This window comes from Drosophila willistoni (assembly GCF_018902025.1).
Source record: "Drosophila willistoni isolate 14030-0811.24 chromosome XR unlocalized genomic scaffold, UCI_dwil_1.1 Seg105, whole genome shotgun sequence".
NCBI classification, from domain to species: domain Eukaryota; kingdom Metazoa; phylum Arthropoda; class Insecta; order Diptera; family Drosophilidae; genus Drosophila; species Drosophila willistoni.
The window spans coordinates 460834-486773 of record NW_025814054.1 but is presented as its reverse complement, the minus strand read 5'-3'; the positions used below and the strand labels follow the sequence as shown (position 1 = coordinate 486773).

At 36.4% G+C, this 25940-nt stretch overlaps 1 protein-coding gene across 1 annotated transcript; it reads left to right on the top strand.

Moving 5' to 3' along the window:
- The first annotated feature begins 654 nt into the window (after positions 1-654).
- On the top strand, positions 655-13752 carry LOC6645136 (ras-related and estrogen-regulated growth inhibitor). Its single transcript, XM_002067693.4, has 3 exons — positions 655-1499; positions 12862-12992; positions 13075-13752. The coding sequence occupies exons 1-3, from the start codon at positions 1412-1414 to the stop codon at positions 13477-13479; spliced, it is 624 nt and encodes a 207-aa protein (XP_002067729.2). The 5' UTR covers positions 655-1411; the 3' UTR covers positions 13480-13752.
- The last annotated feature ends 12188 nt before the right edge of the window (positions 13753-25940 follow it).

Below are 25940 nucleotides of genomic sequence, written 5' to 3'. Positions count from 1 at the left end.
TTGCGGCAAATGGATAGGTTTGAGTGATTCCACTTTAATAGCTCAACGTAGGAAAACAGCTGTCATCCAGGTGGGTGGATGGGGAACAATGATTGTGGCTAGCAGAAGGAAAGGGTGTTAGAGCCCAGAAAATCGTGAAACAGTTGCTGCTTAACCGATCGGGCAGCTGCTTTTAGCCCTGCCTGCCTTTAAGCTAATTAAAAAAAGAAACAAAAAATAAAACAAAAAAATTATTGACGGCATTTGCTGAGCAACCACTTACTGAAATTTTTGTTGATGCCATTGATGATGTTGCACATACCCCAACTTTCTACCCACCCCTCTCTTTCACTGTCTCCCTCTCTCTTAATAATGTATTTATGCGATTAGCCTATAACTGTGCACAATTTTAACCCTTTGAAAGAGGCCATTGGATGTCTTGTGGGATTGCTCCTGCTCGTCCATATCCATTTGAATCAATCCAACCATTTCTCTTTGCTCGGGGGGCTATTTTTGGCTCGCCAAAAAGAAAAGGCGAAGCACGATTGCGCGATCGTCGGTAGATCTCTCTCCCATCTCTCCCATAGACACATTCTCTCTCTCTCTCCCTCTCACACACACACACTCAGTGATTTTATTTTCATTCTATTTGTTTCATTAATTTGTGTTTTGCTTCACTTTTTTTCCTTCTTGGCTTTGCCTTTTAGTACAAATTCGTTGGCCATTGAAATCGCATGGATGCGAATGCGGCCGGTCGCCCAAAAACCGAAAGAAGCGAATAGATTAAACCAAATATCAAGACAAAACAACCGAAAAAAGGCCACGCAAAAGTTTAAGGTTAAAATAAATAAATAAATTGGAAATTGAAAATTGAAAAATAGAAAAATTGAAAATTTTCGAATATTATTCCCACAACGTGCTTCTCGAACACCAACAACATTTGGCGGAAAGCACAACACATGGTCAAAGTGCAGTGCGCGATTTATATCTGAGATACCTACCAACAATAACAAAGCAAAAAAAAAAAATAGAATAAAGGAAGAAAAATAATTATAATGCTTCAACCGTAAAGACAAACACAAAACTCATTTATTTTCCACGACCAAGACGAAAAATCTTCAGTGCCCTCTATTTCGGTTTCGGTTTTGGTCTATTTCTTTATTTTTATTATTTTTTCTTTTGTGATATTTTGGGTGTAATTTTAAACCCATTTCTTTTGTTTGTTTTGACATTGAAATGCAATAAGCATTGGATAATGAAAAGTGAAAGATATATACCACTCATGCATAGATTCATACATATTGTGTATATACTATAAGCACCGAACGGATATACGTAGATACTGCAAATATTGAACAGATACACGTATAAGTGTATATATTAAATATATATACAAACATACATACATAGGTAAAGCAGATTCACCAGGAGAATGACCAGTCGAGGTATACGGCGTAAAAAGTCCACACTGACGGAGTTAAAGATTGCCGTAATTGGGGCGCCCAGTGTGGGAAAGAGTGGTAAGATTGGATAACAACTGAAGTATCTTATGGATACAACTTTGATTTCATTCTTTTTTTTCTATGTGTGTGTGTGTGTGTGTGTGTGTTTTTGGGTTAGAGGAGCAGCAGTATCAGCAGCAACAACAGCAAATTAGTTGAGCAATCGCCGATTGTTCATGTATATTTAGACTTTGTTTGTTTTGTTTACAAAGTGGCAGCATCATACATACATACCCTACATGCATACATAAAAGTATATACATACATATATCTGCAGATGTATCTGTATCTGTATCTGTATGTGTGTGGTGGCTCCTCGCACTTTGGCATTGCCCTGCCGCTTTTAATCGTTCTCCCTCCTCTTGATTTGACAAGCCAGCCAGCCAGCCAGCCAGCCAGCCAGCCAGTCATGGCTCTTGCTCTAATTTATGATGATGGGGAGAAGGCAGAATGCTTGGGGGCGGGAAGTGGGGCGGTGAGGGTGAAGGAAACGAATATTCCAACGGATCATTGGCAAACAACGACGAGACGCATTGCATATTTCTACGATGCGGCCATAAATTGATGTTCATTCTGTCAGGCCCAGCCCCTTGGTAGACACACTCGATTTTTATATGTAACCCATTGACTCTTTGTGGGAGAACGGGGGCATCGGAAATTTACAGATTCTGTCAACTGTCAACTTCAGGTTACACCTGCGTGCTATAAATTAAACACTTCCTTCACTCACGGGTTAAAAAAATGAATTTTTATTTATAAAGTCACTTTTATTACAATACAATATGTTAATATTATAACTGAAAGATGCTGACTTTGGTGAGCGAATTCGGCGGAGTTTAAGCGAAGTTACCGGTTGGTTTGTACTTAGGCTCAAGACTGATTTGCTATGGTTCGATTATGTTGGATGAAGGCTTGGGTAATCGACGTCGTCGCAGGCGGCGGCGTTGGCTGAGTCCAATAGTCCACTTTAAGTGCGTGGGACTATTCTTTGTTTACACAAGTGTTCAGGACCATTCTTTGTTTATTGCCGAAATTTGTGGCGTGATTCTGCGTATGCACCGAACCCGACACCATTCTTCTAAGGCCTGGGAAAATGGGGTGCAGGCTTATTGTTTATCCTAGCGATCGGACTGTTACTTGAGATTGGCGATCATGCGACAAATGGGCATGTGACGATTGAGTGGGGTTGACCAATGGGTATTGCATGTGATGATGAAATAGGGTTGGCCAATGGGCATGCGGTTAATGGGCATGTGTTGACGGACTTGGGTTTATGGCTTCTATGTTATGGTATGAGTTGTGATAGAAGTGCTTAACTCCTCCCCTTTAAGTGCGGACGTCCTCGGTCGCAACAACATATTGGACGGGCCCGATTGAGACTTCCATTGGTGGACCATGGTTGCCTGTTCCGTGGCTGCAGTATTTTTTAATGATGCAATATGTTATCATCGCAGCTGCTAGAAGAGTTAGAATAATCCAGTTTGACGAAGACATAATCAAGTTGTTTCTTTGGATACGCTCCAGATTATTAGTATTATTGATGTGTAACTCCTTGATCATTTCCAGCGATAGCTTTTCGCCTCTCTGCTGCTTATTTGATAGTAACTGTAACAGCGGTGGTTGAACCTCGGCTTCAAAGCGTGTCTTCACAATATACCAGGAGTCTTCTATTATGACTGTCGCGTTTTCCGCTTGGATTATGAAGGTGCCTTCTAGGGTGATGTTTTCTCCATTGATGCTGATGTCCCCTTGGAATTGGTTCAGCAGCAAGGTACCGGGCATTATTTCTGAATGAGATTTTACGTGCTGATTGTTGATGACCTTACATTGGGGATTCCTTCTTTGCAAGTAGGCTCCTATACATTTACTGTTTTCTAAATTAGTCAGATCTTCCAGTTTACAAATTGTCTTACCATTATGAATTTTACAATTACTCTTATTGGTTAACCCGAAATATTTCTTGTTACATTTCATGATGTTTTCATAGTCTATTTCTTCTATAAATTTTTGATATTTAATTGGTATTGCTAGGATTTGTTTACAAATTTCATTAATTACTCTGGGAAGGCTAACAATATAAAGGAGTGATTTACCATCTGAGGCTACACTGACCTCAGCAAACTCTATTAATTCTTCAATGTTTATAAATGTTAAACTTTCTTCTTTAATTGTTTCGATGAAATCTATTTCGGTAGAGGATAATATTAGTGAATTTACTGTATTGGCCTTGGCCCAATCGATTGCATAGATAATATTTGTTATTTCTTCTCTTAGAAGACTCAATTTAAATTTGGTTATTTCAATTTCTTTTGACTTATTGTTAGATTCGGGTTTACCTCTAATTAATATGGTATTAGTTATTTTAATTAAATCATTTATCTTATTTTCTATTAGATTATTAATTACGACCTGCCGATTATTGTTTACCAGTTGTTCATTGATCTTATTTACCACAATCATATGATCTTCATGATCAGGTGTGCCCGCTAACCATTTCCACGCCGTGCCAAGTATATCAAGCGATCTTTTGTTTCTAAACTGCATCGGCTGAAGCCTCCTCAGTTCATTCTGTATCCGCGTTATCTCATAGGCCAAAAAAGGCTGATACGGACTTAGGTTTGTCGAATTTTTGACGACTTCTTTTAAAACGGATATGGACATTTGATATTTTTCTAGTTCGATGACATGGACGATTTTAAAGGTTCCATTCTGGCGCGCGGCTAACCCGGTTTCCAACATGACCACTCTTGACTTAGTGTAGTCTAGTATAGTTGTGTGACCCCAGCAAAGTGGTAACATAAGCAATCTGTCGGAAGAGGATGTTTATCAATATTTCAAGTGGTTTTTATAAACTATCCTGCCTGACCTGGTTTTAATTTTGGTATTAAGATCTTCGGCTACTATTTCTTTTTTGTATCTAGACGTTAGTTTCGAACCTAATCGTTTATTAATCCTAACGTAGATGGTTTCACCTGGATCGTAAATTTTTATGGGTTTTTTTGTTTTGTTATGATACCCTAGGTCTTTGTTTTGTTTCTTTAAGATGTTTTCCGAAATCTTTTCCCTTTCGAGTGCTAATTTTTCTGGTGTATGGATTAAATTTGTTGCGAAAAATGCTTCTATTGGCTTTTTATTGGTTGTACTGTGGATTGTTTTATTGTATTCGTCTACAGCCTTGAATATCAAATCCTCAAATTCCATTTCGGGGTGCTCTAACTTCAAGCATCTCATTATTTCCGTATATGTGGAATGGAATCTTTCTATTTGGCCGTTGCTGGATGAAGTATAAGGTGGGGTAGTGTGGACTTGTATCCCTAACTGATTATTTAAAAGAAATTTTATTGATGCAGAATTTAAAGCTTTTTCGTTATCCATTACCACGGTTTTCGTCATACCGAAGGCTATCAATAACTCACGTAAGGGCACTTTAAGATGTTCTGCTGCTTTTGAGTTTACGAGTTTAACTTGCGCATACTTAGAAAATTTGTCTATGGCTGTTAGAATGATCTTATTTTGGGTGGAATATAAATCTATATGAATTATTTCGCCTGGATATGTCGGAATAGGGGTTGGTTGTATTTCTTGATTCGGAGGGTGTCGTTGATACTTTGAGAGTTTACATGTTTGGCAAGAGTTTACTATTGCTTCTACTTTTTTCTTCATACCTGGGAAAAAATACTCAGATAAAATTTGCTTTTTATTTTCGATGGAATTTCTATGTGCTCTAAGGTGTTCTTTAATTATGATTTCTTGTTCTTGGGTCTGATCATGGACATCTACAGTTTGAATTTGGGTGAATCTTGCCTTGTAATTCCTAAAATGCTCCGGAAAAATTTGTTGAATTTTACCCATGATACTTTCAGAAGTGAAAATACCATTTACTATTCTCGGATCCATCTTTTCTTTTAGAATAGTTACAAGATCGTTTTCAGAATAATTACTTCTCACTATTGTATGTCTGTGGTATGTGGGGAATGGTATTTCGAAAGTGGTGGATTCGTTATCACCAGTGAGGATAAACAATTGGTTTTTAAAGACATTGATGGGTACTTCCATTGCTGGAATGAGTTCATGCCCTGAGCTTTCATCACTGTGGACTGTAGCTGACGTACTACTAGCATTTATGTTAGTAGGGTTCCTAGAGAGCGCGTCTGCTACGACATTTGAGCTACCCGGTTTATATTTCAACTCGTAGTTGTATTCCTCCAGGTAACTTTTCCATTTCTTCAGCTTTATGTTGTTATTTTTTGGGCTGAGAGCATAAGTGAGAGTCTGGTGGTCGGTGTAAATGATCACCTTGGATTTGCCGTATACATACATTCTTAGCTTATCCAATGCCCATACTATTGCTAGCATTTCTCTTTCATTTGTGGCATAGTTTTCTTCAGCTTTGGATAACGCACGGGAAAGAAATGTAATGGGTCTCCCATTCTGTTCTAGAGAAGCTCCTAGTGCGATGTTTGAGGCATCGGTGGTTAGATGGAACTCTTGTTTAAAGTCAGGGTATGCTAGCATAACGTCTTGTGACACTAATGCATTTTTCACTTTCTCAAAGGCATCGGTTTCGGCTTCACCGAATCGGATTTCGATCTTACTTGAGACATTTTTCTTGGCTCTGCCATGTTCTCCTCTCAATAACGCAGTCAAGGGTCTAGCTAATTTAGCAAAATCTTTGATAAATCTTCTGTAATAACTAGCTAATCCCAGGAAGGACCTTAGTTGTTTTAGGTTCTTTGGTATAGGGAACTTTTTAATGGCTTGGATTTTCTCTGGATTGGTTTTAACTCCTTCCCTTGAAATCACTACGCCTAGGAAGTCAACGCTATGTCTTAGGAATTTGCATTTATCTACTTGGACCTTCATATTTGCCTTGGACAAGGTAGAAAATACCAAAGCTAGATGTCGGAAATGCTCTTCCTCTGATTTACTGAATATTATTATGTCGTCGATGTAGACGTAACAGATCTTTCCAATGAGATCTCTCAAAATATCATCGAGAGCTCTTTGGAATATTGATGGGGAATTCTTTAGGCCGAAGGGGAGTCTCGTGAACTCGTATTTCCCTCCATTCACGGCGAATGCCGTTTTTTCAATATCAGATTCCTTAAGGGAAATCTGATGAAATCCGCTCTTTAGATCAAGAACAGAGAAATACTTATTGTTGCCCAACTGCGCAACCATTTCTCCGATTTCGGGGATAGGATACCTATCCGAAACTGTAACTGCATTGAGCTTTCTATAATCTATGACCATCCTATATTGCTTATTCCCGAGGCTGTCACTCTTTTTAGGGACTATCCACACAGGGGAATTATAGGGCGACCGTGAGGGTCGTATTATACCATCTCGTAATAATTCTTGTAGCTGGTCTTCTACTACTTCTCTTAGAGAGGCTGGATATGGGTAATGCTTGGTGTAGACTGGAGTGTCTGTTGTCGTTCGGATTTCTCCTTGGACATTAGTAGCATAAGTCAATTTTTTATTTGGGTCCGCGAATAGCGATTTGTACTCCTCTTGGAGCGCCTTTAATCCTAATTTCTGCTGATTAGTGAGCTCATCTGATTTGAGGGTATGGACCTGATGGGCTCGCATCTGCTTCACTTTAACAACATGAGAGTTGTTGACGTATAGTAGATCTTTCCCTACATCAATGATAGCGTTTAACTCTCTTAGTGAGTCATTACCTAGAATTCCGTGGAACGGATTCAGATTAGGTAATAGGAAGAATGTTATTGGTTTATTGGGTTCGTTAAATAAACCCAAATGGATATGGCTGGTTATTAAAATGCGACCGCTTACGGTGTTCGCGTAAAACTTGTGTTCATTCGTTTTTACATTTTTTGCTATTTCTGGTTGGACATAGTTCTTGTTCGAGCCGGTATCTATCAAGAAGTTGTATGAGGTTCCGTCTTTGTCCCGGACAACAAAGTACGGCAAAGAGGAACACTTTAACCTAAAAAATTAACGGTGTCCTCGATTTGTGGTTGTTGAGGCTCCTGCGATTGTGGTCTGGTTTCCTCTTTGTTCTGTGGGACTAACTCTGAGTTGTCTCCTTGTGAGGTAAAATATTGCTGCTGCTGTTGATATTGTTGAACCTCAGAATATGGGACTGATTCAAAAGGGTCTTCTTGGCCCTGATAAGCAGCCTGATAATCGGACATATCGGAGTAATGCTCTTCTTGAGGCGGTATGGTGATATATTGTTCACCTGACGGACCGGTTTCGATATGGAATTGCCTCTGCACTTTATTGGGAAAATTTACGGTGGACTGGTTGACTCTCTTGGGAGCAAATTGTTGTGGTAAATTAACATTCGGTTTATTCATGTAGTTAACTTTTTTGGTTAAAATAGAGCCGTCGACATCCATTGGAGTTGGTGCCGGCTGAGGTTTCGGGGCAAATGGCCTCGGTGGTGCGTTGAAAAATACGGGGTTATTAGGTTGAGGGTATCTATTTTGTGGAATGAACACGTTTTGCATGGGTTTCTGATTATAAAAGTTGTTGTTGTTGTAAGGTTTGGGTGGAATTGCTGGTATGAACGGTCGTTGAGGTTGCACGTTAATTTTAGCATACTGTTGGGGTTTTGGTCCTACAGGTGGACGAATGTCACGATGGCCGATAATGTTTCTAGCCCTCTTATTATCCAACATATTGCACAATTGCAATGCATGCCTCAGATCTTTGGGTTCAGCTAAGCTCATTCTGTCTGAGAGATCTCCGTTCAGACCTCTGATGAAGGTATCTAGAGCCCTATCTCTGACCTGTTTAGCCATGGCTTCCATAGTCTCGGGAGAATAACCCATCGTTTCGATTTGGTCTAGTATTAGCGACATCTGTGTGTGAACTGCGAAGTAGAAGTCATGAATGGAGGTGCCCTTCTGGGTCATGGTAAACAGCTGATATTCTAAAGTGCTTAAATCTCGTCTGTCCGTGTACTCAGTTAACAAACACTGCGAGATTGCGCCCCAATGTAATGCGGTGCGATAGACTTTCAACAACGTATTGGCATGGCCTGTAATTTTTCCTCGAATGGTCATAAGAATTGCATAGTATTTGGGTGTTCCCTGAATGGGGGCATACAATTCCATCAATTTTGTGGCGGTAGTAAACCATGTTGAGAAATCCTCACGGCTACCTGAGAATTTGTCAAGATTCTTTACGATGTCTGGCACTTTATCTAGTTCATGCCAATCATCCTGAACGCCAGCCGTCTGGTCCCTAAAGGGTATATGTCCTGACTGAGAATGATTTAATTGTTTCACTATTTCCTGTAACTGAGACGACAAAATTGTCTGGATAGCTACATCTAGTCCCTGAATTGACAGTGCTTCGATTCTATTTGCGGTTGATGCACTTGAGGTGGATGCTGTCGGAGCATCAGAGCCTGCTGCATGAATACCACCCTGCTGAAGGACTGCGGCTTTAACCCAGTTGTCTTTAGTCATTTTGGAAATGGATTGTTTTTTAATTAGGGTTAATTCAAGGTGTTACGGTATCGCGAATACGAAAAATATAATCCGCGAAAATTAAATTTTTTGTTTATATTGAAAAAATTAATTCAAGGTGTTACGGTATCGCGAATACGAAAAATATAATCCGCGAAAATTAGATTTTTTGCTTATATTGATAAAAATATAGCGGTATGTCCGCTAATCTTGGATTGATAGAAATATAGCGGTATGTCCGCTAATCTTGGATGGAAATGGCTTGTGGTATTATACAAAATTTTCAATATTATGTGGTTATCTCTTATAAAAATATTTTTTCCAAAATTTCAAAATTATTTTCTCTACCTTTTTTTTTTAATATTACTTATTAATTTTTTCTTAACTTTTCATTATTTTCTTTTTCTTTTTTGAATACTACTTATTATTATTTTCTTTCTTAATTTTTCATTATTTTCTTTTTCTTTTTCGAGTGGGGAAAAAATTTAATTAAGGATTTTATATAAAAAAAAATTTTTTGCTTCTTGATATTGATTCACAAAATTTTTTCACCCACTGTGTTTTCACAATAAAATTTTATTTCGGTTTTCTTTTGCTTAAGTTTATTTTACTTAACTTACGTTAATGCTATCATCCTCGGTGCTTTTTACTGATCGGTTTGTAGGAGGTCTCGCTTTTCCAACGTCGAAGGTACTAACGCTCCTGGGCAAACACTTTTGGGTTTTCAGTTTTCCTCCGAACTAGTCTTAGAGGAATTCGCAGCGATTAAAATGACCCTGTCTGATTCGTGGTATAGTTCAATATAGTGTTTTTGTTTCACTGACTCTAAAGGCCTTTAACGCGTTTTTTGGTCACGAATCACTGGTATCTTTCACTAACTCACGATCACGTTGTATTTAGCAGGGTCCCTGCTCGGGCGCCAATTAAACACTTCCTTCACTCACGGGTTAAAAAAATGAATTTTTATTTATAAAGTCACTTTTATTACAATACAATATGTTAATATTATAACTGAAAGATGCTGACTTTGGTGAGCGAATTCGGCGGAGTTTAAGCGAAGTTACCGGTTGGTTTGTACTTAGGCTCAAGACTGATTTGCTATGGTTCGATTATGTTGGATGAAGGCTTGGGTAATCGACGTCGTCGCAGGCGGCGGCGTTGGCTGAGTCCAATAGTCCACTTTAAGTGCGTGGGACTATTCTTTGTTTACACAAGTGTTCAGGACCATTCTTTGTTTATTGCCGAAATTTGTGGCGTGATTCTGCGTATGCACCGAACCCGACACCATTCTTCTAAGGCCTGGGAAAATGGGGTGCAGGCTTATTGTTTATCCTAGCGATCGGACTGTTACTTGAGATTGGCGATCATGCGACAAATGGGCATGTGACGATTGAGTGGGGTTGACCAATGGGTATTGCATGTGATGATGAAATAGGGTTGGCCAATGGGCATGCGGTTAATGGGCATGTGTTGACGGACTTGGGTTTATGGCTTCTATGTTATGGTATGAGTTGTGATAGAAGTGCTTAACTTATATGTTTCGAATAACAGCATCACGAGGGGGAAGATACTGGGACCAGACAGGGATAGATTGTCGTCTTGAAATATGGCTAGAACAATATGTATGTTTGGCTAATAAATAAATGTAATCTACAAGAAATATGCCCCGAGGTGAACGTGCCAATGATCTACATTTGTGGGATCAACGATTCAGATTAATCTGGTATCCAATAGACTTTCTATTTGAAACCCATTAGAGATCATTCCATTGAAAGTCATATATCCATGAGAATTCGGTGGCTAATCAGAAACAGATCGAATCACAATGGGTTGAATGCAAAACGTATTTTAAAAAAGTAATGAAAACTCATATCTTAAATTGATCAGGTTTAATAACTGATTTCAATCAGCCATCGAGACTGCTCAGAATAATGTACAATTCTTATAAAAAGATAGTTTAGACTTAAGGGTTTTGTTAATTTGGTTTTTTGTGGTGTTAATGTAAACGGAATCATAAGGATCATACTGGTTCGTAAACAGGAATAACTGACATTTTTTTGAAAAGAGTTTTACAAAGTTCCAATTGGCCTTTAAAAAATATTACATGGCATTCAAAATTGTTCAGAAAAGTGTTTAAAAAACAAACAAAAAATACAATTTGAATATATATTCGTGACCCATTATTACAATTAGAGAATAAATAGGGCTAATACAAACCTTTAATACATTTCATATAAAAAGTATATGGAGGATATCAAAATTGGGTTACATGAGAAGGGTATATTTATATATTTTTAAACGGAATCTATATCTCTCTCTCTATACACTGATATTCACAAATGAAACCTTGTAAAAAGCTCTTGAATATTTCCAACTACTTATATGCAATCATAATCACTAATGTATATATACATTTAATAAATTTGTTGCTACATATTTTAATGTCATTCGGCCACAATATATCTTTGGGCATATAAAAAGCACAAATATTTAATGCTGTTTTTGTTTATCTCACTCTCTTTCTCTCCGTCTCTCCCTATCTCTTTCCCGTTGTATGGGCGTGTGTGTTTATTTGTATGTGTGTGGGGCAATTAAGGCGCCCACCGCCCGGCAAAAAACCAAAAAAAAAAAAAGAAAAAAAAAGTGGGAAAAATCTTTTGCCATTGCTTGTCCAAAAAAAAGGCAAAAGACGCCATCGAGAAAACAATTTTAAAGCGTTGGCCTCGCGAAAAAAAAAAAGAAAAGCTCAAAAGAAATAAGAAAACCAAAAATCGAAATACATAAATTAAAAGCGCAAGGAAAATACATACATATATGACGATGATGTTGATGAGGGAAATGTAGTTAAAAACAAAGCAAAAGAAAAGCGTAGCCGCCAAGGCAACGTCGAGGGCCACACACACACGCTCGTTCGTCTGACCGAGGAAGTGGAGGACAGCCGCGGGGCTATGCCTATCCTTTATAAGGACAACTCCTTAACTCCTGACGAGTTCAAAGCACTTGCATACCAAATGACCAAAGTCCTAGGTAGGGCCTAGCCAACAGCATTTCAAAATACCCTGTTCGTTGTCATAGATAAGGATATGTTAAACTATTTAGAGTGTTAAATCCAAAATGATTGCTTAAGTAAACTAAAAGATACTTAATTGAGTAGGGAAAATTGAAGAAATAGCCAAATAACTTTGATTAGCTTGCTTAACCATTACTTCCACATTAAAATTACATATAATAATTATTATTATTTTAATAATCACACCCTAAATTTGTCCATGTTAGTAATAGTTTCCAACTTGGTTGTTACTAAACGAAAAACGAGAAAAAAGTTTTGTGTTTATAACAAAGATTATTCAGGGATCTGGCATGTATATTGACTAATGGCTCAAATCTTTCCTAATGCAATTCATTTGCCTGATCAATGATCGAAAACTTAAAACGATTTTCCACATGATTTCACTTATAGCAAAATAAATTGAAAAGAAAAAACCCCGTTTATAGACAATAATTAAATTTAACCATCAGATTCCATCATACTTTATGTAAAACATTTATCATCAGTACTTTTCAGAAGCAAAGTTCTAATATATATTTTGAAAGTGTTATGATTTTCAAAGGGTATAACAAATTTGTCACCACCGCATTTTGATATAAGGGCTTTATTTTACACATCACACAATTTTTGTTTTGTTGTTGTTTCTTTTCGTTGTTGCTTTGTTTGTATGAAACACGCAACGTTAGGGCTCGGGTTTATTAACCCCCTTAGAAGAGGCTGGCTGCATTTCATTCCAGTCCATATTCACCTGGCCAGGACGTCACGCATGCTTAAGTTTTTGACCCAAATTCACGGTTGAGAGGGGGCGTTGGCAACACTTACACCTGACCGATGGATAAACGAAACTAACCTGAAATAAAACGATGTTATTTAATTCTGATTGCAGCTTTAATTGTCCGTTTTTTGACAAAACGTTATATCGGGGAGTATGATCATCAGACAGAGAATCGCTATAAACACGAAGCGATGGTGGATGGCGAGCCGGTTCTCTTTGAGATTCTAGACACCTGTCCAAAGGTAAGTTGCTGAATATACGTACGTATATACAATTTGAATTTCCATTTCTCCAAATTTTATTTTCAACATTATTTTCTCTTAGGCTGAAGATGAATATCCAAATGCCGCCGAACTGGTGCAATGGGCCGATGGCCTCCTCCTTGTCTACTCGATAACCGATCGTAAAAGTTTCAATTATATACGCCGAGCCAAATCCGATCTTCAGTCCGATACACCTGTTCAATTGTGTGCCAATAAAGTCGATATGGTCCATCTGCGGCAAGTGTCCCGCGACGAGGGTGAAATTCTAGCCAAAGACTTTGAATGCAAATTCAGTGAAGTTTCTGCAGCGGATCACGTTGATCAAGTGGCTGAAGTCTTCAACGAACTCTGCAAAGAGGTTCTCGCCTCCAAGCGCAAATCCAAGCAGAGTCTTCTCGAACGAATGCTGGGCGGGGCACGACCCTACAGCAGGGGAAAGAGTGACAGTAATTTGCCAAAAGACTGACTGTTGCAAATGCCAAATGTCATTTGACAGAGGTAGTGGTAGATGGGTTTTTTAATGTAAATAAATTGTACAGTTTTTTTCTAAAAAAAAAAAAAATTAATAAAAAATCAAACAAACAAAAAAAGAAATAAAAGGTTTGCTGACTATATCGGAGCAATTTATTCCGTAATTTATTCATTGTTGTGGGTCTCACACGTTTCACTAAGATAATAGACAATTGTTTCTTTTAAATGATTTAATCTATCAGTCCATCGATTAAGACTTTTACCGTTAAAACTACTATATCCAATCGACAATCCTGTAAAATTTTAAATAAAACAATACGAAAAGTAAACCATTGTGTTTCCAATTCATCCCATAAGGTCTAAGAGACATTTCAAAACCTTTCTTTCCTTCAAAAAGTTTTTTAAATAAGTTGAGTTTTTCCAAAAAAAAAAAATCCAATGGAAATCACACTAATCAAGAAATTCCTTAAGATATACTTTATTCTCTACCTTCATACAGTCGAGAAATCTTGTAAAATGTGTTGAGAATCTAACTTAATAGTTTGTATACATTGAGTCTACATGGTTTATGTGGTTTACAACTGCAATTTGAAACCCAAATATGTTTTTAATTTAAAATCAATCCATTCTTTTTGATGAGTAATATTTTTGTTTGGCAGTACTTTCTAGTATAACAGAATGGAGAGTCCTCAAGAAATCATCCTTCGCAGAACACAGGAACAGTTAGGAATCCTTAGAAATCCTTTGGAATGCTCTTCATTTTCACCCAATCTATACAAAACAAGTAGACGGACTAGGCCAACGTTAACGACAAATAAACGCAAGTAACTTTAGAAAAGTAGAAACGGCAAGTCGACGGTAAAATCGAAATGGAAAGGATATATGTATCGAATTCGAAAGCTAATGTCCAGCAAACTAGCATACAACTGCCAGCTGAAGAAAGAGAGTGGACATAGGATAGCAAGGACGTCCTTGGGGTACAAGGCGAACCTATACTGAAGAAGATGCTATCGACGTCTTAACAGATGAGTTCAGAGCCCACCAAAACCTGCAGGAAAGAAAAAGCAAAGGAGGCATGTCCTTGCTATCTCACATTCTGGTTATCGACCTCTTCGAGCGATTTGCAGGGACTTCTGCACATGCTGATTCTCACCAAGTCGTGGTCTATGGTCTACCTAGTGCAACAGACAGAATTCAGCTATTATTACCAATGCCGGGGGGGGGCTGGCCAAAGTTTGAACCACTCCACTGTCAATTTATACACTAACGGATCCAAAATAGATAATTTAACTGGGAGTAACGGTGTATTAGGATCCGGCAAACCAACTCTTGTCTTAACTAGCCCACCTTTGCAGGGGCATTAGCAAAATTAACGTATAGGTTGTGCGAGAACCTCTCATAAACTCCAGTAAGAGTGTTTGCGGTCATCAAGCTATCCATGAGAAGCTGTAAGAGCATTCCAATTCGATAGCAACATTATGCGGGGAATCGGAACGAAAATCAACCCCCGATGGAAACCCATCACCACCTGCCACCACCATAGCTAATTATGTACAATGCACTTAACCATAAACTATGGATACAGATTTTGTGGCTGCAACACACAAATTATAGCATGCTCACAGGCATAACCAATGGGTACTTCCTATGGCAAAACATGTGCACAACTTCGAAATGCTGAGCATGGATGCATGGAAGTCCCAAATTAGGACGCTTAAGGACTTCCAATGTAATTGCCAAGCATTATCATTACAGGTATCATCCGTCAGATATTTCAACTAATACAGTTCCATTACTGACCAAACGAGGTCTTCCTCCATGGAAAGCTCCACCGGTTAAACCTTGTACTTGGAAAATGTTTTGTGGATCGATTATTAAAAATTACATTAAGAAGCCAAAGCAACAGAAAGCTTTTCCTCCCAATATTTGGTGCATGGCATTACTCTTCTCTTCTTCATATTAAAGGATTATTACATTCGCAAGTTTATTACCTAGTTTAGTAATAATCGTATTAGAGGCAAAACTATTTTTCTGGACAAAATTATTTTTCAAAGATCGTTCCTATGAGAGCTATATATACATATATACCTAGTAATCCGCTCTTGATGAAATTTGACATACTTATCATCAGCTATATTAAACTGACAAATATTAATTTGTATGATAATCACGTCAAAGCAGCAAGCAGGACGGCAGTTGAATAGTAAGTATATACAGATATACAGTTGAGGCATAAAATATTAACCATACATTTTTCAACCTTTAATTCTGATTTCATTCGATGTTGGTGAACAATTTTAATGTCTTAATTTACAGCGTTAAGTTTAATATTCTATTGAGATGATGTACCGTAAATTTTGCTGGCATATTATTAACGGGGTTTTTAATATCCTTGCAGAGGGTATTATAAAATTGGTCAGATGTTTGTAACACACAGAAGGAGACGTTTACGACCCCATAAAATATATATATTCTTGATCAGCATGAGAAGCTGAGTCGATATAGCCATGTCCGTCTGTCCGTCAGTGCGTATGCGTTTAACTCAGCCATCTTGAGAGCTATTGCGTTGAAACTTGACATTTGAGTTACTTATAAGCCGGGTAAGATAAAGTATGAAAATCATCATGATCGGACCACTATATCATATAGTTCTAGAAGAAATATAGGTGAAAAAATTGGAGTATGCCCATAAAATTTACTAATACCTCAGATCACAAAATTTGAATCCAATCGGATAAACAGAACACATGTTACAGTCAATATAAATCGGTTCAAGCGCTGCCTACTACGTCATCATCAAATCAACAGAGTACATACATACATACACACAGACGCATCGCTATGCGTGCCGGACCTTGCCAGATTTTCAGAGTCACCATAAGCTAAATTGAATGAAAAAAAAGCTAGAATAAGCTAAAAGTTGAAAAAAGAGATTAAAAATAAGCTAACTATAAAAACACTTCATGTATAACTTTTACTGAAATTTTTTCATCGATTTTATTATTTGTTTCCGAATATTTATCAAAGGTTTTAATTAAAATGCACTCTGACCATTTTGACTGAGTTGGAGGTTTATTAGAGACTGAAATTATACATTAGAATTTTCGCTGCAGCGCAGGCAGTCAAAGATGAATGTAAAGCAGAAATAAGAGAATGTCAGTTATAATTTACAGATTGGAGCATTCAGAGAATAATAAGAAAGAAATGGAGGTGTTTACATACATATTTTAACATTTGCATTTTGGTAAATATTTTTGCAAAAAATCAGTATATAGAGCATTCGGCATTTTTCAAAAATTTAAAGCGTATCAGTGTAGTATGACCAGATGTTGATAACGAAATATTGATATAAACTTATGCATAAAATTGCTATGATACCAAAGTTCACCGGAAAACACTATTTTAGTCTGATTTGCCCCCTTAATATAATCATAACGGTAAATATTTACTATAGCTACTCGGGCCCAAAACGCACTTAAACTACATAAGTTTGGTGTCAAACAAAAGAGAAAAATTCCACGAGCACGACCTCAGGTGCGCCTTGGCGATTTATTATGTAGTTTTTGTGCAATTAATAAAAGAAAAATCATGTTTTTAGCGGGATTATAGCTAAAAGTAGCTGTCAAATTTTAAGATAGCGTTGCCAGATGCCAAATATCGGATAGTCGTATACGCGCGCTTTTTAAAACTTGTGTTCGCACTATTCTCAACAATCGAAAATATTGTTGAGTTTACATTATTTCTTGATTTTAGAGAAAAATTACAGTTCAGAATACAATATTCGGCTGTCAGAGCAGCGGAATATTTCTTAATTTTATAATTTAGAGTAAAATATTTAGCTGCCAGGGCGGTCAAACAACGCGCCAAATAAAAAATAGCATTTGCCAACACTGAAATCTAGCTTTAGCCGATTTTTTCACTTTTCAACACTGAAATCTCGAGTAGCTATAGTAAATATTTACCATCATAACAAATAACAATCTCTAAAAAAAAATTAGTTATGTAGAAATTTTTTTCAAGCCGAAGTAAGCGTTTTAAAATTTGAAATAAGGTAGATTTTAAGCTATAAGCATTTTAGCCGCTTTCTCAGCTATTTCATTTTGAATTAAGCCAGATCTAGCTTGAACTATGCTAATATGGCAACACTGCACACACAACAAAAACTATTGCCTAACTCTTCCTTCAAACCTCAGTCAAACCTTACGCAACATCTCCGAACAACCGCATCGAACTGAGCTGAATAAAAGAGCAAAGCGCAGCCGGCAATAATCAGAATGATTTTAAATTCAGACCCGTCAAGATTTTCGGAAAGGTAAGGTTTTTAAGTCCGAAAAAACCTTTTAGTACATTGTAAAGAGAACATGCCTCTACTAATTATTCGACCGCGGATAAAACGTTTTAAAGATTACCTTTAAAGCGCTTAACTTTTGCGCATGACCATTTACTTTAGGCATTTTTCGAAGTCGGGTGCGCATGGTTTCGACAGATGCAGCAATGTTTAAGTTCTTTGCCGGCTTAATTGGCTCCTTCTCGCTCTGTCTAACTTGACTAGTAAAGGTGGCATTGCCTGTTTCCGACACTACTTTTGGAACACATTTTTTTGCACAACTTATATTTCTTAAAATATTGTGCGTCAAGTTTTTATAACTTTTTTTTCACAAATTTAGTGAAAGCATTGACTTGCACTATACTATATTCCTTTGAGATTGGCATTGCCTGCAACACTCCTTGGATTTTACCTGATAAACCCTTTACAGTTTATCATTTGATGCAAATTCTTGGCAGAATTTGCAAAATTCGGTGAACTCTGTTAAATGGTTTCCCTTGGATCATTGTAATAAATGGTTTCTTTGAATTTTCGATGATCAATTCATCTTTTATTTATAATGTCAGTATTTACTTGGCAAACAAGTAATATTCGGTAAACTCTAAAAAGCGATTCTTTGCTTGAATCTGAATTCTGTCCAAATCATGATTTATTACTATTTTTTGGTATTTGAAGTACGTCATACAAGTTTTCCTTGTAGGAAATTTTCCTGATAAACCCTTTATAGTTTTTAATTTGATGCAAATTCTTCTTATTATAATGTTCGGTGAAATCGGTAAAACTGAAAAAAAGTCAATCAATAATTCTTATTCGATAATCACTGGAAACTTTTCGACTTCCTCGCATTGCTTATTGAAACTGGTAACAAATTCGGTAAATGATTTACCACGTATCATCGAAATGGATTGTAATTTCTTTGAATTTTCGACGATCAATTCATCTTTTATTTATAATGTCAGTATTTACTTGGCAAACCAATAATATTTGATGAACTCTATCAAATGGTCATTCATATTCTGCTTCTGAACTCGTGTTATTTGAAATTCCAATTCCTGATTTATTACAATGGGTGTTTGGTTTTTTCAGGACATCATAAAAGTTTTCCAAAATAATAAGTTTTGTTACCAAAATAATAGAATATATTCAGAGAAAATAAAAACAATGGTTGTGCAAAGTGAGAACAGTAACTGAACTGAATTTGACATGTTTGAGCTTAATGTCGCAACCACCTATAGCGCTAGCTTCCACCATAGCTCCAGACGAGGTGCTCTGCAAGCTCTCCTCATTGGATTCGAGGGCCTGTCTGAACCTTCATTTCAAAAAACGCACGGCTTCGTCCAGGAGAGAGAAAGCTCGATGCCAGAAGACTGGCTACTGTCAGACGACTGTAAGAGCAGGGAATGCACAGTTGGCCAAACAACTTGCAGTGGAACGGAAAATTAAAATTAAGGCTACTTTAATAAATTTTTAGTGGTTGGTATATTACTACCATGTACATATGTACATCCTTTTTTTCCAACTGTTTTGTTATTTCCGGCTTTTTTCACAAATTTAGTGAAAGCATTGATTTGCACTATACTATATTCCTTAAACTTTGGCATTGCTTGTAACACTTCTTGCATTTTACCTGATAAGCCCTTTATAGTTTATCATTTGATGCAAATTCTTAGCACACCAATTATATTTGGTGAACTCTATTAAATGGTTTCCCTCCCAATTACATCGATTCGGATATGATTTAGCATGGACCATTGGAATGGATCAATTCATCTTTTATTTATAATGTGAGTATTAACTTGGCAAACCAATAATATTCGGTAAACTCTATTAAATGGTTATTTGTTCGGTGAACTCTATCAAAAGGTTTCCCTGTTAATTAAATGGTCGAGTCGTGAATATATCCATCTTATATCTTTTGCTCTTCAAAGGGAAATCATTATTCAAAGAAGGTTTTGCATTTTACCTGATAAGCCCTTTAAAGTTTATCATTTGATGCAAATTCTTGGCAAACCAATAATGTTCGGTGAAATCTATTAAACGGATTCCATCCCAATTAAATGTTCGAGTCGTAAATATAGTCGTCGTATATCTTTTGCTCTCCAAAGGAAAATCATTATTCATCTTTCTTTTCTGAGCTGAGATTGTTCGGTGAAATTTATTAAACGGATTCCATCCCAATTAAATGGTCGAGTCGTAAATATAGTCATCGTATATCTTTTGCTCTCCAAAGGAAAATCATTATTCATCTTTCTTTTCTGAGCTGAGATTGTTCGGTGAAATTTATTAAACGGATTCCATCCCAATTAAATGGTCGAGTCGTAAATATAGTCATCGTATTTCTTTTGCTCTCCAAAGGAAAATCATTATTCATCTTTCTTTCCTGAGCTGAGATTGTTCTGTGAAATCTATTTAATTTATTCCCTCCCAATTACATGGTCCATTCATAAATGATTTCCCTTGGATCATTGAAATAAATGGTTTCTTTGAATTTTCGACGATCAATTCATCTTTTATTTATAATGTTAGTATTTACTTGAACACCGAAAAAAAATTGCTACCAAAATAAGAGAATATATTCAGGTAGTCGCTGGTGTCCACCGCCGGAAAATGCATCTTTGTGCGGCTATCATACTATGAGCGCAGCGATTCCTTATGTTATACGCATCACAGACTTTTCATTTCTGTACATTTTGATGACAAGAAAGTCAACAGATGCCTACGAGCACAATAGCAACGTATTCAAAGTTTCTGAAATCCTGAAAAGTCCGAAAGAAGTCTTCTAGCAGATTGCAAAAGTTTTTAGCACATTCCGAGGAAGAAACGACCACAACGAAGGGCCTGTTCTCTGGGAGTATGTTCACGTAAGGGGGCCGCTGTCCATTTATATCATTCGGTTCCATTTCCGATTTCACCGAGCGTGGTCTGGACTTAATGTCGCAGCCTCCCATACCGCATGCCTCTTCCATACACCCATACGAGCTTTGCAAACTCTTCTCACTGGATTCGAGAACCTTTTTGAACCTATTTTCACTTACCTTTTAATATCAATGGGTTTTTCATGCCCTTGGCCTTTTCTTTTAATACCGCGTTTGCAATCAAATGTGGACGCCTGTAAGCATTCGCTACTAGATCCTGAGGATATCTCCATGACGGAAGATCTTCTTCCTTCGAGCGACAAAATAATTTAATCTGACACCTCGTTATCGACTAATGGAACCGCGTTATCCTCAGCCTTAAGAGAAAACAGTATCAAGCACACAAAATTGTTGCCATCATAGCAAGGCACAATCGTCTTAGATTGTTTGTTGTTGCCTAGACCAGCAACTTCTGTTAAAAGATCTGACTCGGCCAACGTTTCATCTGAAGCAGAAATCTCCAATGTTCCCGGCTGAATTTTGAGCGGACTTTGAAGCTCTGTCTTAAGCTCATATGTGGTAGCTGAGATCGGTACCTTTATGACCAACTGCTGAAAATGAACACTTGGTCACAATTATGAACAGTATATCCTCACGTCTACTAACCAATTGAACAGTTAACATATTATCACTTTTGTTTTTCTTTTTTAGATTTTCAGAAGTAAAGTAAAGTTTTTTGTTTTATTTTTGATGTTGACTGTACTCCCTGAACGGGTCGAATTTTACAAATATCCCAGGACTTTTTGGAGCTCAAAAATTTGTGAGTTGCTTCTATCTAACTAAAAATACGAATTTTTTACGATAAACTATAATTAAAACATTATATAACTAAAAAACCGTTTGTCCGTTTCCTAAAAAAATAACAGCTGGAAATCGTAACGGGTTTTTTTTTTATCATGTCAAAATATAAATTCTAAAAAATAAATAGCGATTGATCAAAAACAGTGACTTTTATGAATAACTTCGTTAGTTTGGACGCGATTGTCTTAAGTCAGTCTAACGTTTTTATTAATGACTGCTCCAGATTTGATCAAGATCGGATGACGATATCATATAGCTGCCATAGGAACGATCGGTCAAAAACAGTGAATTTCTATATGCCACAAACTTTGATGTTGGCTCCAGGATCCAATTTGAAGCCAATTGAAAAACTCAATTTTGTATGTATTTTTTCTGGTATCTCTGCTTGGCCTTATTTTAAAACATTAATTTATTATAAACTACACTTGATTAAATATAGATCGACTTCGTATGCGCCGCACTGCTTTAGCTTGAGTGTGTAGGCTGTTCCTTGGACTTCAACCTTGTAGGTTCATCAAAGCGGACTTTCTCCGGTTTTAAAAATCGATGACGAGCTTTCATAAAAGCTCCAATTAATTAAAGTTAATGTTCATTTCATTATTTAGACAGCAACCATTTTTATCTAGACCCAAAAATTCATGGTACACGTGTATGTGTATGTGTAATAAATATTTTTTTAAAACATACTTTTAAAAGCAAATTTCTTAAAATTACACAGCACAACAAAATTACAAAGTTGCAAGATTTAATTTGTGGTATTTTCTGCCAAAAACAAAATTCAATTTGGAAAAGTTTACTTCAGACTGCGCTTAAAAGCCTCTTTTGAACACGTTTTGCCAAATTTTGCCCATTCTGTTCATGTTTCGTAATTTATGCTAAAATGACCAAGTAAATTTAAAATTTTCCTACATAAAAGTATGCAAAACTGTAAAATTTTTTAGTTTTTAGAAAATTGAGAAAAAAACGAGATCCAATTGTAAAAATGAAAAAATCAAAATTCTGTTTAATTAATGTTTATCTTTCATATTTTAGAACTCCACTTTCAATTTAAGTTTATGGCAAAACAAAAATGATTTTCCCCATTGCTCTCACTCTAATCTTTTTAAAATATTGTATTATTATTAAAAAACCATTTATCATTATTCTTAATCATAATTCTATTTGAAAATTGGGTGTTACAAACGTTTGTTTCAAATATAGTTTATTAACACATATAATGCAATTTTTTTCGTTTATCAATTCATGTTTTTTTAATCCTAATTCGCGTAAACGTAATAAAAAAGGGCCAGATGGCATACTTTTAGGCCACTTTAATAAATGCTCGACCAAAAAAAGGCCAGGTTTTTGGACAAAAATGTGTTGTAAAATAAACATAATAAAAGAAATTTTATTTTTTTAACCCAAAGATATATTAGGAATGTTTAATTTAAAAGCAATTTACAATATATTAAAAGGTACTTATTTCCTTTTAAATAATATATCTCAATCTTAGGCTTGGGTTGTAAAAAGTGGGAAATTTGCACCCGATCGTGTTCGGTCCCCGATTGCCTTTTAAAGGCAGTTCTTTCTATTTGTTTTTTTTTTGTGGCTTAAGCTGAGATTGCTGTGGCAATTTGCCTACGTAATAAAGTACGCTTCTTTTGATTAACCTTCCTTTTTTAATTAACCGCAGAGTTAGGCTTGGTGTTCTTTTTATGCACAAGCATTTAAATTACGTAATAGACTCCCCCAAATTATTGACTTAGGTTAATCTGCAGTTACCATGTAGACGAAGTTGAAATCCCTTTAGGTTAAAAACGATTTAGTTCATCGATAGTTGTACTATTATGATCTGTTTGTCTGTTTTTTCCATGTGTATTTGTCCACGCGATTCGTGCTGTGCCTTATACGGTCGGATGGGAGGTGGGCAGCTCTTGTGTATTTCTATTCTCATTGTACGTCAACATCCGCTAATACTTACACTGTCTTATAGGGTCTTTGGAAAGAATTTAGCAGTGCTTTTGGTGCCGTTTTTCAATAGTTTCAGCAGGAAATCGACAGGACCTTATTTCCTTCTTCTGGAAATAAATTAAAACTATAGTTAATGCCAGGAAATCAGCTATATCCTATAGGTGATTTAAGCTGTAAGTTTGAACCATTCATAAAAAGACGTTATAACCTTTGGGTTCTCTGTCACTATACAAATCTCGCAAAGCAAACTTCCCCCACACGACTTAATAATTAGCTTATGTCAATAGTACTGCCAGCAGTGAAGTGAAACGCTTTTGGTCTGTGTGTTCTCTCTCCGCCCCAAATATTATGTTCGAGGGTAGTTTGACAAATACCTCATCTACCAATGACATGGAACTTTCTTCCGCCTAGTAGCTACTTTGATATCATTAGATATTTATACCATTTATACGTAACAGAAAGAAGAAGGCTTTTTTTAGTCATCACGAGTTTATATAACCACACCCATCCATTCGTTTAGATCACTGTTGGATGTAAGGTCCCGCTGGCATTTTAAATGTCGCGTATTAAACTGGATCATACCTTTATATCATACAACCCCACATAGGAATGACAATATTAACTACAATTCAAATGCTACATTGTTGAAGTATTGAACCATTTTTTCATCCGAACTCGCGTAAATCTAACTAAAAATTACCTGTTTTAATTAGGCTATAATACATTATTATTTATTGCTAGAGCCATTTATAGAAAATCAATTGGTATCATATATAAAATATACATTAAATGATCTAAAATCTAAAAATCTAAATATACATATAATATCTTTGCTATGAGCCAGTTGACATTTTAAATGTATGGCATAAATTTAAATAATTGATTTAAAAAAATTGATGAGATAACTGTAGCAAAACTTGAACTTGCCCAAATAATTTTAAATTAATGAAAAATAGGGGCAAACGTGATAAATTTGATAGATGACCGATTTTTGTTCATGTATTTTTATATTTTAGCAAGGACTTGATTCAGAAATGATCTCAATAAAGAGTTTAACTTAACATAATGTAATACGCCAAACAGTTATTACTAACAGTGATTTTTTAATCTTATTTTCATAAATCTATATATTTATTGATTATATGTTTTATATTTATTTAGTTATACAAATCAGTCAGCGGCTTAGCGTATTATTGTAAGATATTGCCTTCTCTTTAGCCTGTGGATGGTCCTTTGGCTCGCAAATGGGCTAGCCAGCCGGTTTGAGATGAAAGATGACATATACTAGTGCAAACTGATTTAACTGCAATTACTTTTTGTCAGCAGGTTACACCTGCTCGTTATATTCCATACACATTTTTTTAACATGACACAATGCATTAATTCTGAATCTCTACCAAAAATAACTACACACACTTCAAACCGCATACCTTCATTTTTATTTACAATATTTTTTTTTTTAATTTTAGATTCAACCGTCTGTGTTTTTTTCACTTTGCACAACTTAAAAAGTGTTAACAAATTGACTTTGACTTTGAGTTCCTGATACAGAGCCAGGGCTGCAATGAAAACATTTTGTTTGGGATATCTACCTACAATATTAGTAATCAAAACTACCAAAGATGTCCTTTAAAAATATAAGTATGTCTTAGAAATTGTCAGTTCCTATATAATTAGTGCATACAGTACGAAATTACGAAATTTTATCACGATCGTGTGACTGTATTTTATACAATGGGTATATTCTATAACGACTATTTAAAGCTTTGATAAAATGACATACTCGAAAAGGCCGAGTTTTGCCCGACTTTCTGGTCATCTGCTCGACTGGTTAAAAATAGACGGACACACATTTAACTGTTCTGTAAAGTGTATTTCTGTAACTGCTCTCGTATCTATCTGTATCTGAATCTGTATCTCTGTTTAACTTTCTGGCAATACATTCAAAACAAAGGCTAACTACGATGGAATCAGACCAGACTTTGCTTCGACGTAAGTCGAAGATGCTGTTGCCGTTTTGTTTTCTGTTGACATTGCATCAGCTCGCGTTTCGCTGAGCCCTGTGTTACGGTTGCCGGCTCCCCTTCCCATCCTATCTCTTTCTGCCCACCACTCTTTGTTTGTTTAACTAAAATCAAAATATTGACACCGACATTCAGTCACTATCATTGAATGAATGATGCGCAAAATCAGATCGAAGAAAACAAGATATGGCTTGATCGCGTGTCGGGCTTTTTTTTTCTTTTTGGTGGCCATTGTGCAATGTGATTGCTTATACGCCCCTTTGGCCAGCTGACTGCGAGCAGCAAGCAGTAGCCAGACTTGGACTTGGCATATATCAATGGGAATTTATAAATATATATGTAGGTATATGTTTGTATGTAGAGGTACATAATAATCTTGCAATTGTTTAACTGCACAGCAACAAGCAACGCCAACAGTAACAGCTTGGGGCATGAAATC